General features: G+C 47.8%; 1 protein-coding gene across 1 annotated transcript in view; it reads left to right on the top strand.

The window, feature by feature from the left end:
- The window catches only part of LOC144096954 (uncharacterized), a 36,053-nt gene that overhangs the window by 2,830 nt on the left and 19,298 nt on the right, over positions 1–13,925 (top strand). The window contains exons 4-16 of the mRNA XM_077629761.1: positions 278–307; positions 506–559; positions 640–681; positions 3,544–3,690; positions 4,317–4,534; positions 5,152–5,264; positions 6,481–6,754; positions 7,632–7,878; positions 9,035–9,073; positions 9,306–9,353; positions 9,955–10,092; positions 11,429–11,637; positions 12,407–12,519. Coding sequence (XP_077485887.1) covers positions 278–307; positions 506–559; positions 640–681; positions 3,544–3,690; positions 4,317–4,534; positions 5,152–5,264; positions 6,481–6,754; positions 7,632–7,878; positions 9,035–9,073; positions 9,306–9,353; positions 9,955–10,092; positions 11,429–11,637; positions 12,407–12,519 — 1,672 coding nt within the window. The remainder of the gene's footprint in view (positions 1–277; positions 308–505; positions 560–639; positions 682–3,543; positions 3,691–4,316; positions 4,535–5,151; positions 5,265–6,480; positions 6,755–7,631; positions 7,879–9,034; positions 9,074–9,305; positions 9,354–9,954; positions 10,093–11,428; positions 11,638–12,406; positions 12,520–13,925) is intronic.

Below are 13,925 nucleotides of genomic sequence, written 5' to 3'. Positions count from 1 at the left end.
CCGGCAGGTTGAACTTGAAGCAGACGCTTAGTAACAGTGTGCAGTCTGATAGAGACGGCCACCGTGACGCAGACAGAAGCTTGGTCTCAAGCACTTGGCGTGTCATGCCTTTCCAACAGCCGAGAAGGTTTTAAGTATTCTAAGCTCGAAGACATTGTGAGCTTCGTGAAAGATGCCTTGGCGCAGCTGGTGCGTGTGGACCATGAGTGGCAGACAGGCAATCATGCACGCCGACGAGGGTCCCGGTTAAGCCGCTTATTCTCTTCTGTTTCTGCAGGTCCTGCGTTGCCCAACGCCCATCCGCCAGGCAAGACTTCATCCTCCGTTGCTAAGTTGAATGCATGCATGATAGTTCACGCGAACCTTGCTGCATTCGCTACTAGCGACATTTTCCGCAGCGAAAACACTACTGTACGAGTTGCATTCAATGCCGGTGTACGTTGACGCACGACTGCATGGTTCGCACTCTTCGCAAAGTTGAGACCTCCCGAAATGTTCAATGCAGGGGCCTGGTCCAATTTTTCCGGAAGCTTCTCTCTGGCAGATGGACGCCACGCAGGTAAGACGCATGACTTGCTTTTATAGCCTGTTTGATGCTCGTGTTGATCCGAATCAGCCGATCTCTTCGCTTTCCTGCAGCGGACAGAATTGACGGACTGAACACTACCGGTAGCCTACACGGTAAGAATCTCCTGTTGAGGAAGAACACGATTTGATTTTCAGATCACGTATAGTAGATGTCCATTTAGACAACGGAAATAAAATGGTTCCTCTCGACCACTAGACTAAAATTTTACCATCGTCGAGTGTTTCGACGACTTGCCCTGTTGTCCGATATCTGTCCTAGATAGATTAGAAATGGCAGACAGACTCCTGTGGTGTGACGATGGTCATATGGTCGAGCATTCGACTAGGACGCGTTCCTCTACGTAGCCATGATTACGGAGATCTAAAAAGCTGTTTTTCTTTCCTTTGAAAATGCGCGCCTGCCATCCGGCGGATGTGGACGTCAACTAGTTTCTCATTTGTCCTTAATAACAAGAGGCCTTCTCGCTTCTGTACCATAATGCTCAAAACCAGGGACCAGTATACGGTCACCCCCAGTCAGGATGCCTTTCTGTATGTTTCTAGGAAAAGAAGTAACGTTTCTAAGATTGATGCTTTGGTTTAGTGAAATAATTGCTGCTTCGTAATCGGAGACCATTACCTCAATAACTGTCTTTTTTTTCTCTATACCAGCGGCTATGCGTTTTTCATGCCTCCAGCTTTTTCTCAAATCAAAATTAGCGTCTTAGTAAACAAAATAGTTGCTTTCTTGCCTATGTGGTGGACCATTACCTCAATGACTGGCTTTTTATTTTTTTCTATACCAGCGGCTATGCATTTTTTATGCCTCCAGCTTTTTCTCAAGTCAAAATTACCGTCTTAGTAAACAAAATAATTGCTTTCTTGCATATGTGGTGTCAACGTTAAAAAAAACAAAACGCATCTTGTTCGCCCGACAGGGCAACTCTACCCACTTTCGCTCTTCTGACTGACATAAAAGTATGCTTGAATGTAGAGTGCGTGTCATGCATTCGTTTCTAGTGTATATTCCTCAGCGTTAAGCGTGGCCCGCATAGAGCGTTTTTCCGGGCGATTCGTCGACCTCGACTGCAGCGGAGCGTTTTTTTGCCGCCGGAGAGGACGTTTTTGCCAAATCATCGGGTTCTGGCGGAACAGAAAAAAACGCCGACGCCGCGCCGACGCCGAGAGAGGGCAGAGACAGTGGACCAATGAGAGCCGAAGCGGGCGTCACGTGATTCTGGCCGGAGCCACGCCGGTGCACGCCGGGCGATAGAGACGCGCTCGCGAGCATTTTGCGCGCGAGTGCCAGCGGCTTCACTTCGCTTCCTGCGCATCCGTCTGATTTCAGTTTGGATGAGGGCGCGCGCATCGCACAACTGGGCGGCAAAAAACGCCGCTCGCCTGCTGGCCATGCGGGAGTGAATTCGTCGACGCCGGCGCGGGTGTCGGGCGCGCGACGCGATTTCGCGGGCAAAAAACGCTCCTTGCGGGCCATGCTTTGCTCGAGTGCGTGCGTCGTCTTTGGAGTTGAGTCTCCTGATTTTTACGTGTTCGAGTAAATTGGCACTCATATAATCACCACATAAAGACACCGGTGGCGCAAAAAAATTCGACCCCCGATTAACCTGGCTAGGCTGAATGCGACTTAGGTGCGCTAGTATGTTTTCTCTCGTTTGGGGGCGATCAGTTTGATTGAAGCGGAGGAAATGCGAAAGCATTCCCTTCAGTCTCTACTTTCATTTTCATTCAGACTCTACTTTCATTATTTTCATTTTTGTTGAGTCATTCTTAGTCCGGCCTCTTAATACACTTTCATATAAGTGGAGTGGGGGATTTCCCTCTCTGTCTTGGCAGGTGGAGGGAGAGAAATCCCCTAAGCATCGACTGCCCTCAGCCACTGCTGGCAAGTGGAGGCTTCACCAGGACATAACGGCTTTTTCACTACTGGCCTACCTAGAGCTAGGAGAATAAAAGCCAGAGATATCGCTGCTGTACCTCCCGTAAAACTAAGGCTGCTTTGACGACTAATTCTACTTAAGGCAGTTATGAAACGCAAATTTTTGGCAGTGAAATTTATTTTCCTCTTCAGCTTCCCGTCTTTCTATCGCACTGCTAGCGTGCTAAAAGCTACGCACGAAGGCCTGGCGCAGCAGCTTCAAAAGCACAATCACAATCATTAGATAACCAAGCGCTCGGCTACTGATCCGGAGATCCCGGGTTCGAACCCGACCGTGGCGGCTGCGTTTTTATGGAGGCAAAACGCTAAGGCGCCCGTGTGCTGTGCGATGTCAGTACACGTTAAAGATCCCCAGGTGGTCGAAATCATTCCGGAGCCCTCCACTACGGCACCTCTTCCTTTCTTCTTTCACTTCCTCCTTCATCCCTTCCCTTACGGCGCGGTTCAGGTGTCCAAGGATATATGAGACAGATACTGCGCCATTTCCTATCCCCAAAAAACCAATTATTATTATTATTATTATTATTAGATGACCAATCATACGCGAACATGTTCGTCGTCTTCGACCGCCTTCATTACCGTGCAAGCGAACATGCATATGGTTTCGTTTTATGTTCATCTACTCAATGTAAGTCATTCTCGCTTAAGAAATGGCACTTAGGAAAAGAAATGTGTGAAAAGAAAGGAACTGAAATGAACCAATGGCGCAGTTTCAGGGAGCCATGTAGCAAGTCCAGAGACTGAACAAAACATACAGTTCCCTTTGCACTCTCCCACCTAGCAAGCAAACCAAGCGATGGTGTTTTATTTTTGTTTATTCAACGTAAGTCATTAATACTGAAACTAAAGCTCAAAGAAGATCGAAAATTTGAGTTAAAAACACGAAATGAGCCAAGAGCTGCGTTTTAGAGACCCAAATGAAATAGATTCGCTGCAAAATGGTCGCATGGACATTGCTGGCATTGGTGCTAAACGAGGGGCCATTAAACGAAACGAACGCCCCCGCAACCTCCTCGCAGGCCTGTCGGTGCCGCCTCGCCCGCTGCTGTGCATGGTGTCCCGGTCGCTGAACAACCCCATCCAGTACCCGCGGAAGCACTGCACGCACATCGTGTACCGTGACGTGGCCTTCAACCCCGTCACCGGAACCATCACGCCAGTCAACGGTGAGCGTCATCGTCAGCAAGCATACCCTATTGCGCAGCATTTCCGCTTGACATTCCTTTCTTTTTTTGCTTCAGCTTCCCAATTTCTGAAGCAACCTTAAGCGTTCTTTAATCGGTTCTTTCCTTTGATGATTGTGGATTTTTATGGCGCAAGGGCATCTATGGCCGAAGAGCAGCATGGCACAACATATTTTTGACTTCTCAAGGTGGGGTCAAAGACCCATTTGCCCCAAGCATTTCACCCTAAATAAGCCGAGCACCAGACGAGCGGAAAGCTTGCACCCTTTGTATCACCGGTGGGTACCCGGTGGCACTGGGGATCTAACCCCACACCTCCCGTATGCGAGGCGGATACTCAACCACTTCGCCACCGCTGCGGTCAAAGTTCTTTCTTTTTGACAATCATCTGCAAGGCCACCGTTATTAACTCCCCCTAACCACCCGCAGTGCGTTTTTTTTCTTTCTCTTTCTTTCATTCATTCGTTGTTTCTTTCCATCCTCCAATCTTTTTCTTCCTTTCCTTTCTTCCTGTCCTCCTTTTTTTCTTTCTCTGTGTCCTAATCTATTCTAACCTAATCTGACCACAGCCCTCTCGCGCTACAAACGATGGCCTCGCTTCTCTGCAGGCCCCACGTTCGTGGCCCTCCGCACGCTAGTCGAGGTGACGAAACAGCGAGTGCTGGTGGCCGTCGCCGGCCTCGAGCAGCAGCGCGCACCCGCCGACGCACGCCGCGTGGCCTCGCTGCTGCTCAAGTTCATACAGCTCTCCGGATTTCACGGCATCGCCGCTCTCGGCATCGACACCACGTCGGACAAGCTGGCCGACCTGGTCCCCGTCTTCAAGGCAAGCAGAGTGCGGATGCCGTCCACTCGACTGACGAGTGCTTTGCGAGCAGCTTGAGTAACATATGCTCCGGCTACTGTGAACAGAGCGGGCGATGTACTGCTCTGACCTCTAGGTTCGAAAAGCCAATGAGCGAGAAATTGTGCAAGAGTCTCATTACTACCGTTCATCTGAAAAAAAATATTACTTCAGATTTGCAAGAACATTTTGGCCACATCAGAATGGTGTTTGAAAGTGAAGCCCCAGGTAACAAATCGTGCCCTTCAAGTAGGGTCTCTGCATCAGCAGTTCAGACTGCCTCTTGTGCACTTGTTTCTATTAAGATTCGCCTGAACAATACTAATGTTGCCTGGCTTTCCTGCCCGAACGAATAGGCCGCGGCAACAGTGGTTCAGCTTTGTTGGTGTCCACGCTCGGACAAGAACAAAAAAATTCCTGAAATAAGGTTGCCATCAGCGCTGTTTCTTATTTTTATAAGGCTGACAATGCCTTCCATTGTTTTGCAGTAACGATTCTGCGCTTCTGTAGCGCTACACGTTGTTTCTCTTATGGCATGTGTCCGCAGCCCGCGTAGAACGTTCTTCAGCCGACGCCATTTTTCTCATGTCATTGTGCAGGAGGTGCGCGCTGCACTGTCGCCGGAGAAGTTCGAGTTGCTGGCAGCCATCTTCGTGCGCGACTGGGACGTCCCGTCCAACCTCGTTGTCGGCCGCCTGGCTGCTATCGCACCGTAAGTCGCCCTGCAGTGCCAGGATGTTCGGCATTAACATATCACCGGAATTGATACCTGCGTCACACGACCTGCTTGCACGTTGGTCTAAGTATTTCTGATCGTAATTTCTTCATGGTCCGTAAGCACACCAAACGACGAGGCGACAGGGATCCTACTAAATGTGATTGCTGGTCATGTGTTGTTCATGTTTGAGAGATGCATTTCGTATTGTAGAAACGTTGGCTATACTGGAATGAGGCTACCACCCTACCACTCATTAAATTTGTTTTGCATATTTAAAACATGACATGGTTACCGTAACTATGTATAAGGTCACTCGCTTCACCTGGCTGAACCAACATATATTGTACTGGAGGGTTCTAAAGCCAAAGCACACGGTTACTTAGATTGCCCGAAATACATTACTCAAACGCGGTTCTAACGATAAAAAACCCCAAGTATTGATACCTCTCATTTTCTTTGCGCTCCACAAGCATACTCCACTTTTCGCGTACTGGGCTTGGTAGCTAGTCTTTCGAGACCATGGTTATGGAGCCATGGTTATGAGGATGGAAGCGCACCTACGGGATCCGGGGTCTCTATTCATTCACGACAATGATTTGAATGCCTTCCTCCGAGGTGCCTTTTAATATGGGTGACAGAGAAATTGGGGAAAGTACCAGCACAGTCATTGAAGTCTTGAAATGAGCAACAGTAGCGATACCATCGTACGCATAACAGGATTCGCGTTTTGCGGGTTTCGTTTGCCGTGACGTCCACAGCGCCATTTTAGTAATGAAGTAGAAATTACTCATTAACATCGACCTAAGCTCAGCAGTACGGATACAAAGGAAAACATTGACCCTGGCCAGCACTTTTTTTTTTGGCAAGGCTAAATTGTTCTTCCCACGGAAACAGCCCAGTATTGAGAAATAGCGGATGGTGTCGAATAAAAAACAACATATTCACGAATTTTTATGCTCAAAAGTGTTTTTCTCTTTAAAGGCTGGCTCTGATGAACTGGCCATTCACTCGAGACACCGCTCTTGTTAAACAAGGACCGTTACGAGTTCATTATTCAGGTTGTATTGGTCAAGATCCCCTCTGGTCTTTCAAAACACACACAGCTTCGTGTTCTCTGCCATCGATGTATTGGCATCTGTTGTCGCTTCTATAATGCTGCGAAGTTCCAACGGAGTAGAGTATCACGAGCTTTGAGGTCGCACTCGTGCAGGCACCTCGACTACCTGGTCCTGGAGACCCACTACGAGAGCCGCAACAGCAACAGCTGCCGCTCGGGGTACTCCTCGGTGTTCTACTCGTCCGGCCTGAAGCCCTCGCCCAGCGTGCCCATCAGCCAGGCGCTGTCCTGGATGAGCAGCCTGCTCGTGGAGCACCGCCAGTACGTCACCACCTGCTTCTCGGTCAGCATGGGGGCCGTGGTGTTCCGGGACGCCGAGCACGTGCTCAGCACCTGCTCGGGCAGCGGCACCGTCTCCTACATGCAGGCACGTGGCACTCGCTCGCTTTTCTACCGCTTCATGGAGTGCTTAGGTCGGGAGGTTTAGGTGCTGTCAACACTCGTAAGACCTCGTCATTTTCTCATCTTTCCGACACCCTCCTCGTTAGTGATAGGGCCAGCGTTGCCACATGTGATTGCCACCAGCGGTGGCTTTTATTTTTCTTCAAAAAATGGCCAAAGCTTCCTAGCCTGTGTAAGACACAGTCACGACGTAGCCGATTTCACGAGTGACTGCAGTAATGATAACGAAATGCATGCAGTAAAATTGCACGTGAACACTTCTTATAACTGAGGCGCAAAAGAGTGGCAAAGCTTCGCGTTTTAACGCGCGCTGGCGTGTTCCCGACCTTTTTAGAGATGCTATGATGCACTGTTAGGCGAGAAGGTTTGAAAAGGAAGCCGGAAGAAAAGGGTACTGTTGCTACCTGTTATGTATATAGATTCAATTTAGAGAAAATGTAACCTCCATAACTGGAATCTAAAAAACTTGTTATCACTCGTAATTTCTAATCAGCTCGATTGTTTTTGCGATCTTTGATGAACTATAATCTGGGCGATTTAGTTGCTTGATTTGGTTGAAACAAATAGCACAGTAAAAATCAGGAACAAAGGATGAGGCGACACTTGAGCATAAACAGTGATTTTGTCTTTCGTCTTGTCCGTCCTTTGTTCGTGTCTTCTACTGAGCAGTTTTTTTCTATTAGATGCTTGGGGGTGCTTGGCTTGTTTATGATTACTGATTGTTGCAATTGTGCTTTCAGTCAATGATTAAGCGGGTTGAGCAGAAGGTGAAAGAGCATTATTGATTTGAGCATTAAGCAAAAATTAAGCAAATAATTAGCGAACCCGTTGGCAAATGGCAGGTGTGCAAAGGTGCCGAGTGGCGCCCCACCCCTGTGGCGAACCTCGACGCGCTCTCGGTGGTACGGCTGGGCCGAGGCCGCGTCGAGACCCACGAGGACGACCCGCTGCTGTCCAGCAAGGTGAGCCATGCGTTGGCCAACTACCCGCGGGCCTGCGTGGCCGCCTACGACGTGGACCTCGACGACTACGAGGGGCAGTGCAGTGCCGAGCCGTTCGCCAGGCTGCGGGCGCTCCGCCAGGCGGAAGGTACGTTCATGTCTCTCTCTCTCTCTCTCTCTCTTGAATCTTGCCACGTGAGCAGGTGCGAATCGCTCTCAATGATTAGTTTCGTACTGAAAGAACGCCGAGACGTCCAGCGACAGACCCTTGCCCAACGTCTTGTCTAAGCTGGCTGTTACCACCAATAAAGAGACTGCAACACGTCCTATTGCCGCTTCTCTGCAAGCGTAGCAGTTCCAAGATGTGTTCTAGTTGCTTTGCTGGTAGTAGAGCCAGCGCGCCGCCGTGAGGTATTTTGCAGCAAGTTCATGACACATTTTCTAACATCCACTCGCACAAAGTCGTTGCTACTGATGCAACGCGCTTTCACCACGGACTAAGACGTCTAAGTGCAGAGAAATGCACAAGGCGTTAACTAAACGCTGCAACGGCTGAAAATTCGCCTTGCTGCTTCAAGGTTCCCACTTCACTCGGTAGTGGCTACGCCAGCAGCCGCATCGGCCTTTCCGGCGTTTTCATGCACGTGTTATTTTCTGCCCACAGTATGCAAGCGAACAGGTATTACGAAAACAATGGTTTTCTCCACAGTCTTAGCCTGATGTTAGCTTGATTCACAAGGTGGGCCTTGTTAGGATCACTGTGGTCTGGTGTCTTCACATCTACCAACGTTCTCACTGCGTGTTTAAAAGAGGCCTTATCTTTTGTTTCTTGGCCGTTTTTATAGAGCGCAGCTCTTAGTGCGCCCGTTCGTGGATTCCGCGTCGTTAACGACGCTGTCAACGTTGTCGGCGTAGTTGGGGTAACACGCCACCTGACAACCATGTCGTGTGATAGCAGAGCGAAATGCCACCTGCCACGGGGAGAGCGGAGGAAGGAACAAGTGGCAGGTGGCTGGCCCGGGAATATCCGGGAGGGTGGCTAGAAGCTAAAATAAGGCACCTGCCAGCCGTCAAGAGCTGCCCTTAAATTTCGCGTTACCGACTATTGTAAATGTCTGCCAATTTTTTTCTTCCCTCTCGCAGACTAAATAAAAACGTGCGGCATGCTTACAAAGGGCATGCAAAAAGAATTTCTGCTATAACCTCTAGGAAATTATTGTGAGAATTTTTGTAGTTCTTGCCAAGAATTGAAAAAAATATACAGACAAAATATCAACTTCATCTCTGTTCCCTTTGGATTACAGTGCGCAATGATCCGGAAGTGGCGTCGCAGACCTCAGCAAGTAAGTCGCTGGTTTTCCGCCCAGTTCACTTGATAGTACGTATAAGCTGAACGACAGCAGTTGCCACTTTTCTTCGATACTTATTAAGAGATTCGCGCAAAACTCCAGCATTGAATGGCAGGTCACAGAAGTGAATTATTAGCAATGCTCTTAAATGGCACTGCAACTGGATTCAGTTGTCACTGCCACCTTAAGCCAAGCTTTATATTTCGCACCTGTCCTTTTTTTCCAGAATCGCCCAACGAGGAACTGAAGAAGCGTTGTATGCCTGCTGGGAAAGGTGAGGACAGCTTGACTGCCCGCATTTAGAATGGCGTGCATGGAACAACGCTACAATAACTGAGCCAGAAGCGTGATAAAGGGAGGTAAATTGAGTCCCCAGCTGCTATTCCCCCCCCCCCCCACCAAAAAAAAAATGCCCCTTAAATGCTTCAGTTCGAGCTTACGACAAGAGTTACGAGTTCTGATTCAAAGCTACCTTGTAGGCGCTCCCATTTCTTATTCTATAGAGGCACTGAAAAAAAAAATTGTCTTCGCAGTGTTGACCCAATGGCTATGGCATTCTGCCGCTGATCACGGGATCATTGTTCGACATAAGCCAATGGTGGATACAATTCGTGCATCCGCCGCAACGCAAAAATATACGTGCGCTGAAGTTTTGATAACCTGAAGCGATAGAAAGTGATGCGGCAGCTTTCACTACTGCGTAGCATGTGGCTCCCAGTAAGATTTTAAATGGAATTTTCTATCTGTGTCTCTATGACTACTGTTTTTTGTTTTTTTTTTTTTGCTAAGAGGGCATTGCAGTGCCGCCTAATGTTTCTGAGAAATACTTCTAAAGAGGTCTGTGAAAAGGAGCATGGTCATTTTACTGGACGCAGAAAACAAGCGACCGCTGGTGTGCGTGCTGTCGGACCGGATCGACATCGACCGGAACGTGTCCAAGCTGTTCTGCACCCACATCGTGCTCTCGCTGCGTCGCTACGGACGACCCGATGCCATGCAGGACATCACCAAGGGTGAGCACCTAAAGTGCGGTGCACATCAGTGCACATTTAATGTCACGTGTCGTTCGTAAAATTTTTGACCCAAGACTTCATTCTTCCAATGCTCGCTCCATATGTCCGAAGTTTATTAGTGACCCGAAATCTTCCTTAGTAATTGATGCACCTCTTCATGGCCAATGTACTCCTTCAAAAACTCTACCGGCGGCACTTGCGGCAATGGAGGCGAGTTTAGAGAGAGTGCATACTAACACTCGAGAGCATGTCCTGAGGCAGGAGAAGGCTTCTTTCGCTGTAGTGTGAATTTAAGCCCAGATCTAAATCCTGTCTGGCACACCACCTATAATTCAGTCCTGACATCTTATTACTACTTATACTTACCACGTGGCTTTCGCCCTTTGTGAAGCTAAGCTGCGCCGGAAACGAAGGTAAACACAACCCGAGGTTTATAACTTAAGACAGGCGACTTCAACTCTTTTCCGTAGACATTCCATGCATTTTATGTGATATTTTAATGCATCATGCTTTTTGCGCTACATCGGAGCACACTGTAAACAAAAAAAAATTAAGCGGCGAAGTTCCGACATTCATGTGCGAGCTATTAACTCAATGTTTCAACTGTTACTAGCAATGGTGGCAACGGAACACCAAGAAAAATACGCAGTTGTAAGCCTGACATCCGACGAAATCAACTATGCTGATGTGGTGACAGTGACCTTCTCTTGAAGAATCTGGAGAATGCAGCTGCTGACTTGCACGCAAGTGCATGCACTTTGTCGCTCCACTATATTAACTAGCGGGTTGAGAAGTTGGCGCACTGAAATTTCATGCCAGCCCGCCTCTGCAGTGCTGCTGTGGGATCGATAATAATAATAATAATAATAATAATAATAATAATAATAATAATAATAATAATAATAATAATAATAATAATAATAATAATAATAATAATAATAATAATAATAATAATAATAATAATAGGTTTTGGGGGAACGGAAATGGCGCAGTATCTGTCTCGTATATCGTTGGACACCTGAACCGCGCCGTAAAGGAAGGGATAAAGGAGAGAGCTAAAGAAGAAAGGAAGAAAGAGGTGCCGCAGTGGAGGGCTCCGGAATCATTTCGACCACCTGGGGATCTTTAACGTGCACTGACATCGCACAGCACACGGGTGCCTTAGCGTTTGTGGGATCGATCGCATGTTGTTTCGCGGTCCTTGCATAGGCTGTTTAATCGCAATCAGGTGTCCGGTACGGGCCGTGACGTCGGCGCCGTACCGTACAGTGCAAAGTCGTCGGTCGAAATGCTTCCTACAACCTAAGCTCACTCCGGTGCCTGCTCGCGCGCGCAGAGTACGTGGCGCAGCTGCGTAGCGCGGCCCCTGCGGGCGCGCGCGTGCTCGTGGCCCTGCACGAGCGGGCGCTGGAGCAGCCGAGCGACGCCATGCGGCTGGCCGAGGCGACCGCGGTGCAGCTCAAGGGAAAGCAGCTCGACGGACTCGCCTTCCTGCACGTGGCACGCACCAGCGCCGCCCTCGCCCCGCTGGGACCACCGCTGGAGGTGAGGGCTGCACGCGCTCGCCACGACAAGCACTGCACTTGCGCATGGATGCTCTGCTAGCGTTTAGAATTTCAATTTTATTTTTTTCTATTGCACAAATTAATGATAAATTGCATAGTTGCACTATGGAATACTGTTCATTCAAACTCTGTTAATTCGAACTTCCTGCTTATTCGAACAGACGCTTTAAGTGATGCCTACAACATATCATGTATCTGGTTAGTCCCATGCACAGGCTCCCTTTTAATTCAAACTCTGCATGATTCGAACTGGTTTTAGCTTTTCTTATACTTCTAATTATCCCGATTCGACTGAACAAAGGAGGATATCTCAGGGTTTATGGAACCGGTGGCAGAACCTCTTTTACTTGTGGCACAAAAGATAATTAAAGGAAGCATTAGGAGGTAAAAGCAGTTATCGGTTTTAAAGAGGAGTCTTTAATTTCAAGTAAACCATAAACAAATTATTTCAAGCACACCGCCTGCCTGCTATCTTTACGAGTACGCGCTCAAGCAATACAACACAAAGAAGGTTGGGAGATTCGAACAGCGTTTACTCCCTATTTTAAGGCGATTACGGTACGTGATACACCGTGATTTATGAGCGCTGTTGTAGCACATGAACTTAGAGATGAAGAGCCACTGCGTTCATGTTGCGTTAAATTTTAAAAAAAAGCTAAAGAAACTAGCGTGCTTACTCATGTAACAACTATAATCTTCTCAGTTCATATTTGTCCCCTACCTGCAACTAACCTTTTTCGATTTTTTAGGTTCTTCACGAAACGTACAAGGCCGCCAACCTGTGCCTCGCGATGAGTGTCCAAATTCTTGACCCTGCCACTCCTGCCGACCAAGTCGGAGCATCTCTCTCGCTTGTGGCCAAGTAAGGAGCGAAAGCATTCTCATCGGTCACGCATAAATGACGTTCATCGACAACCAATGGCAGCGCTTTTGCACATAAGAGCCTTAAAGCCGTTGGTTACGTACAGTCACTCCACGAATGGAGCATGCTACGTCACTACTTGTCTGGTTTTTGCTCGAAAATACAGACTTGCCAGTAGAGATAAAAAAATAAATCATATGTAGACAATTTAGCGTGGTTAAGCCAAATACGAATTAAATGCGCTGGTAGCTTCGTTTTCACATCGGTTTAGGTTTTGGTTCCCGGCTCCGTTTAAAAGGGCAAGGCGATGTCGGATCCATTGCCTACTGATGGAAGTTTATGAAAAGCAACGACATCCAAAGCCCAGTGTGAGAGACAGGCACTCAAACATGCGGGATGTTGAGCTGCGGCGATGACGTAGGGGTCTAATGCAGTTGCCAACGAGGCTGATCTGTTCATACCACCGTGGGTTTGAAATCCTCTCACGACCGTAGAATAAAGTGTCTGAAAATATACAGCGCGGAAGACGGGGACTTTAGGGTAGGAAACACAGGACAAGCGCTGACTCTCAACTTAAGTTTAATCACAGCAAACAGGCAAATATAAGCGGAGAGGCAACAATCAAACAGTAAAACCATAAGGCACGTACACTATGTTGGATCACGATAGGCAACCTCACTGTCACGCAGGAGCAGGGATGGTTTGATGACGCACAATCTAGATTTTTTTTCTCATCTTGTATGCTTCTACGATTTCTCTGGTCAATTGATTGGGGTGTTTGTACAATATGTCACTGTAATACAAGGCAGGAAAGCATGATTTACAATCTCGGCAATAATCAACTAAATTCGTGGAGCGGTTCGAATCAAATGAGTTTAGATGTTCTCTCATACGTGTGTTAATACACCGTCCTGTTTGACCAATGTAAATTTGACCACAGGACAGCGGTATTTTGTACACCACGCCCTCAGAGCACGGTAACAATTTCTTGTCATGCTTAATGCCACAAGACGCTACAGATTTGTTAGGATTGCGGGCCTGATTTTCAACAATTGAACAAATTTTATTGAGCTTTTTCAAATATTTCAAATATGTATCACCAATTCGCCCGCCTTGCTATCGTATTGAATAAAGTGTTTTGCATATTCGGCCATAAAAACTGCTGGCCGGTTGCCTCCAATCCAGCGAACCACCTACTAGAGGCTTCGGAGAGACTAACGTCGAATATGAGATTGAGGATTTTAATGCGAAAGCATTTCTAGGCTATGTTGACGGGGTCATGTCACCAACGCGTGCCATCAAAATGTGTCCTCAGCGATTGTTACGTTCTCAAAAGAGATGGCATCAAACAACAAATGGTTTGGATCAATAGAAGACGATGTGAGGATTATGCTCAAAAAGTTTGG

Source organism: Amblyomma americanum, chromosome 7 (genome assembly GCF_052857255.1).
Source record: "Amblyomma americanum isolate KBUSLIRL-KWMA chromosome 7, ASM5285725v1, whole genome shotgun sequence".
Taxonomy (NCBI): Eukaryota; Metazoa; Arthropoda; class Arachnida; order Ixodida; family Ixodidae; genus Amblyomma; species Amblyomma americanum.
This window is presented reverse-complemented; position numbering and strand designations above follow the sequence as displayed.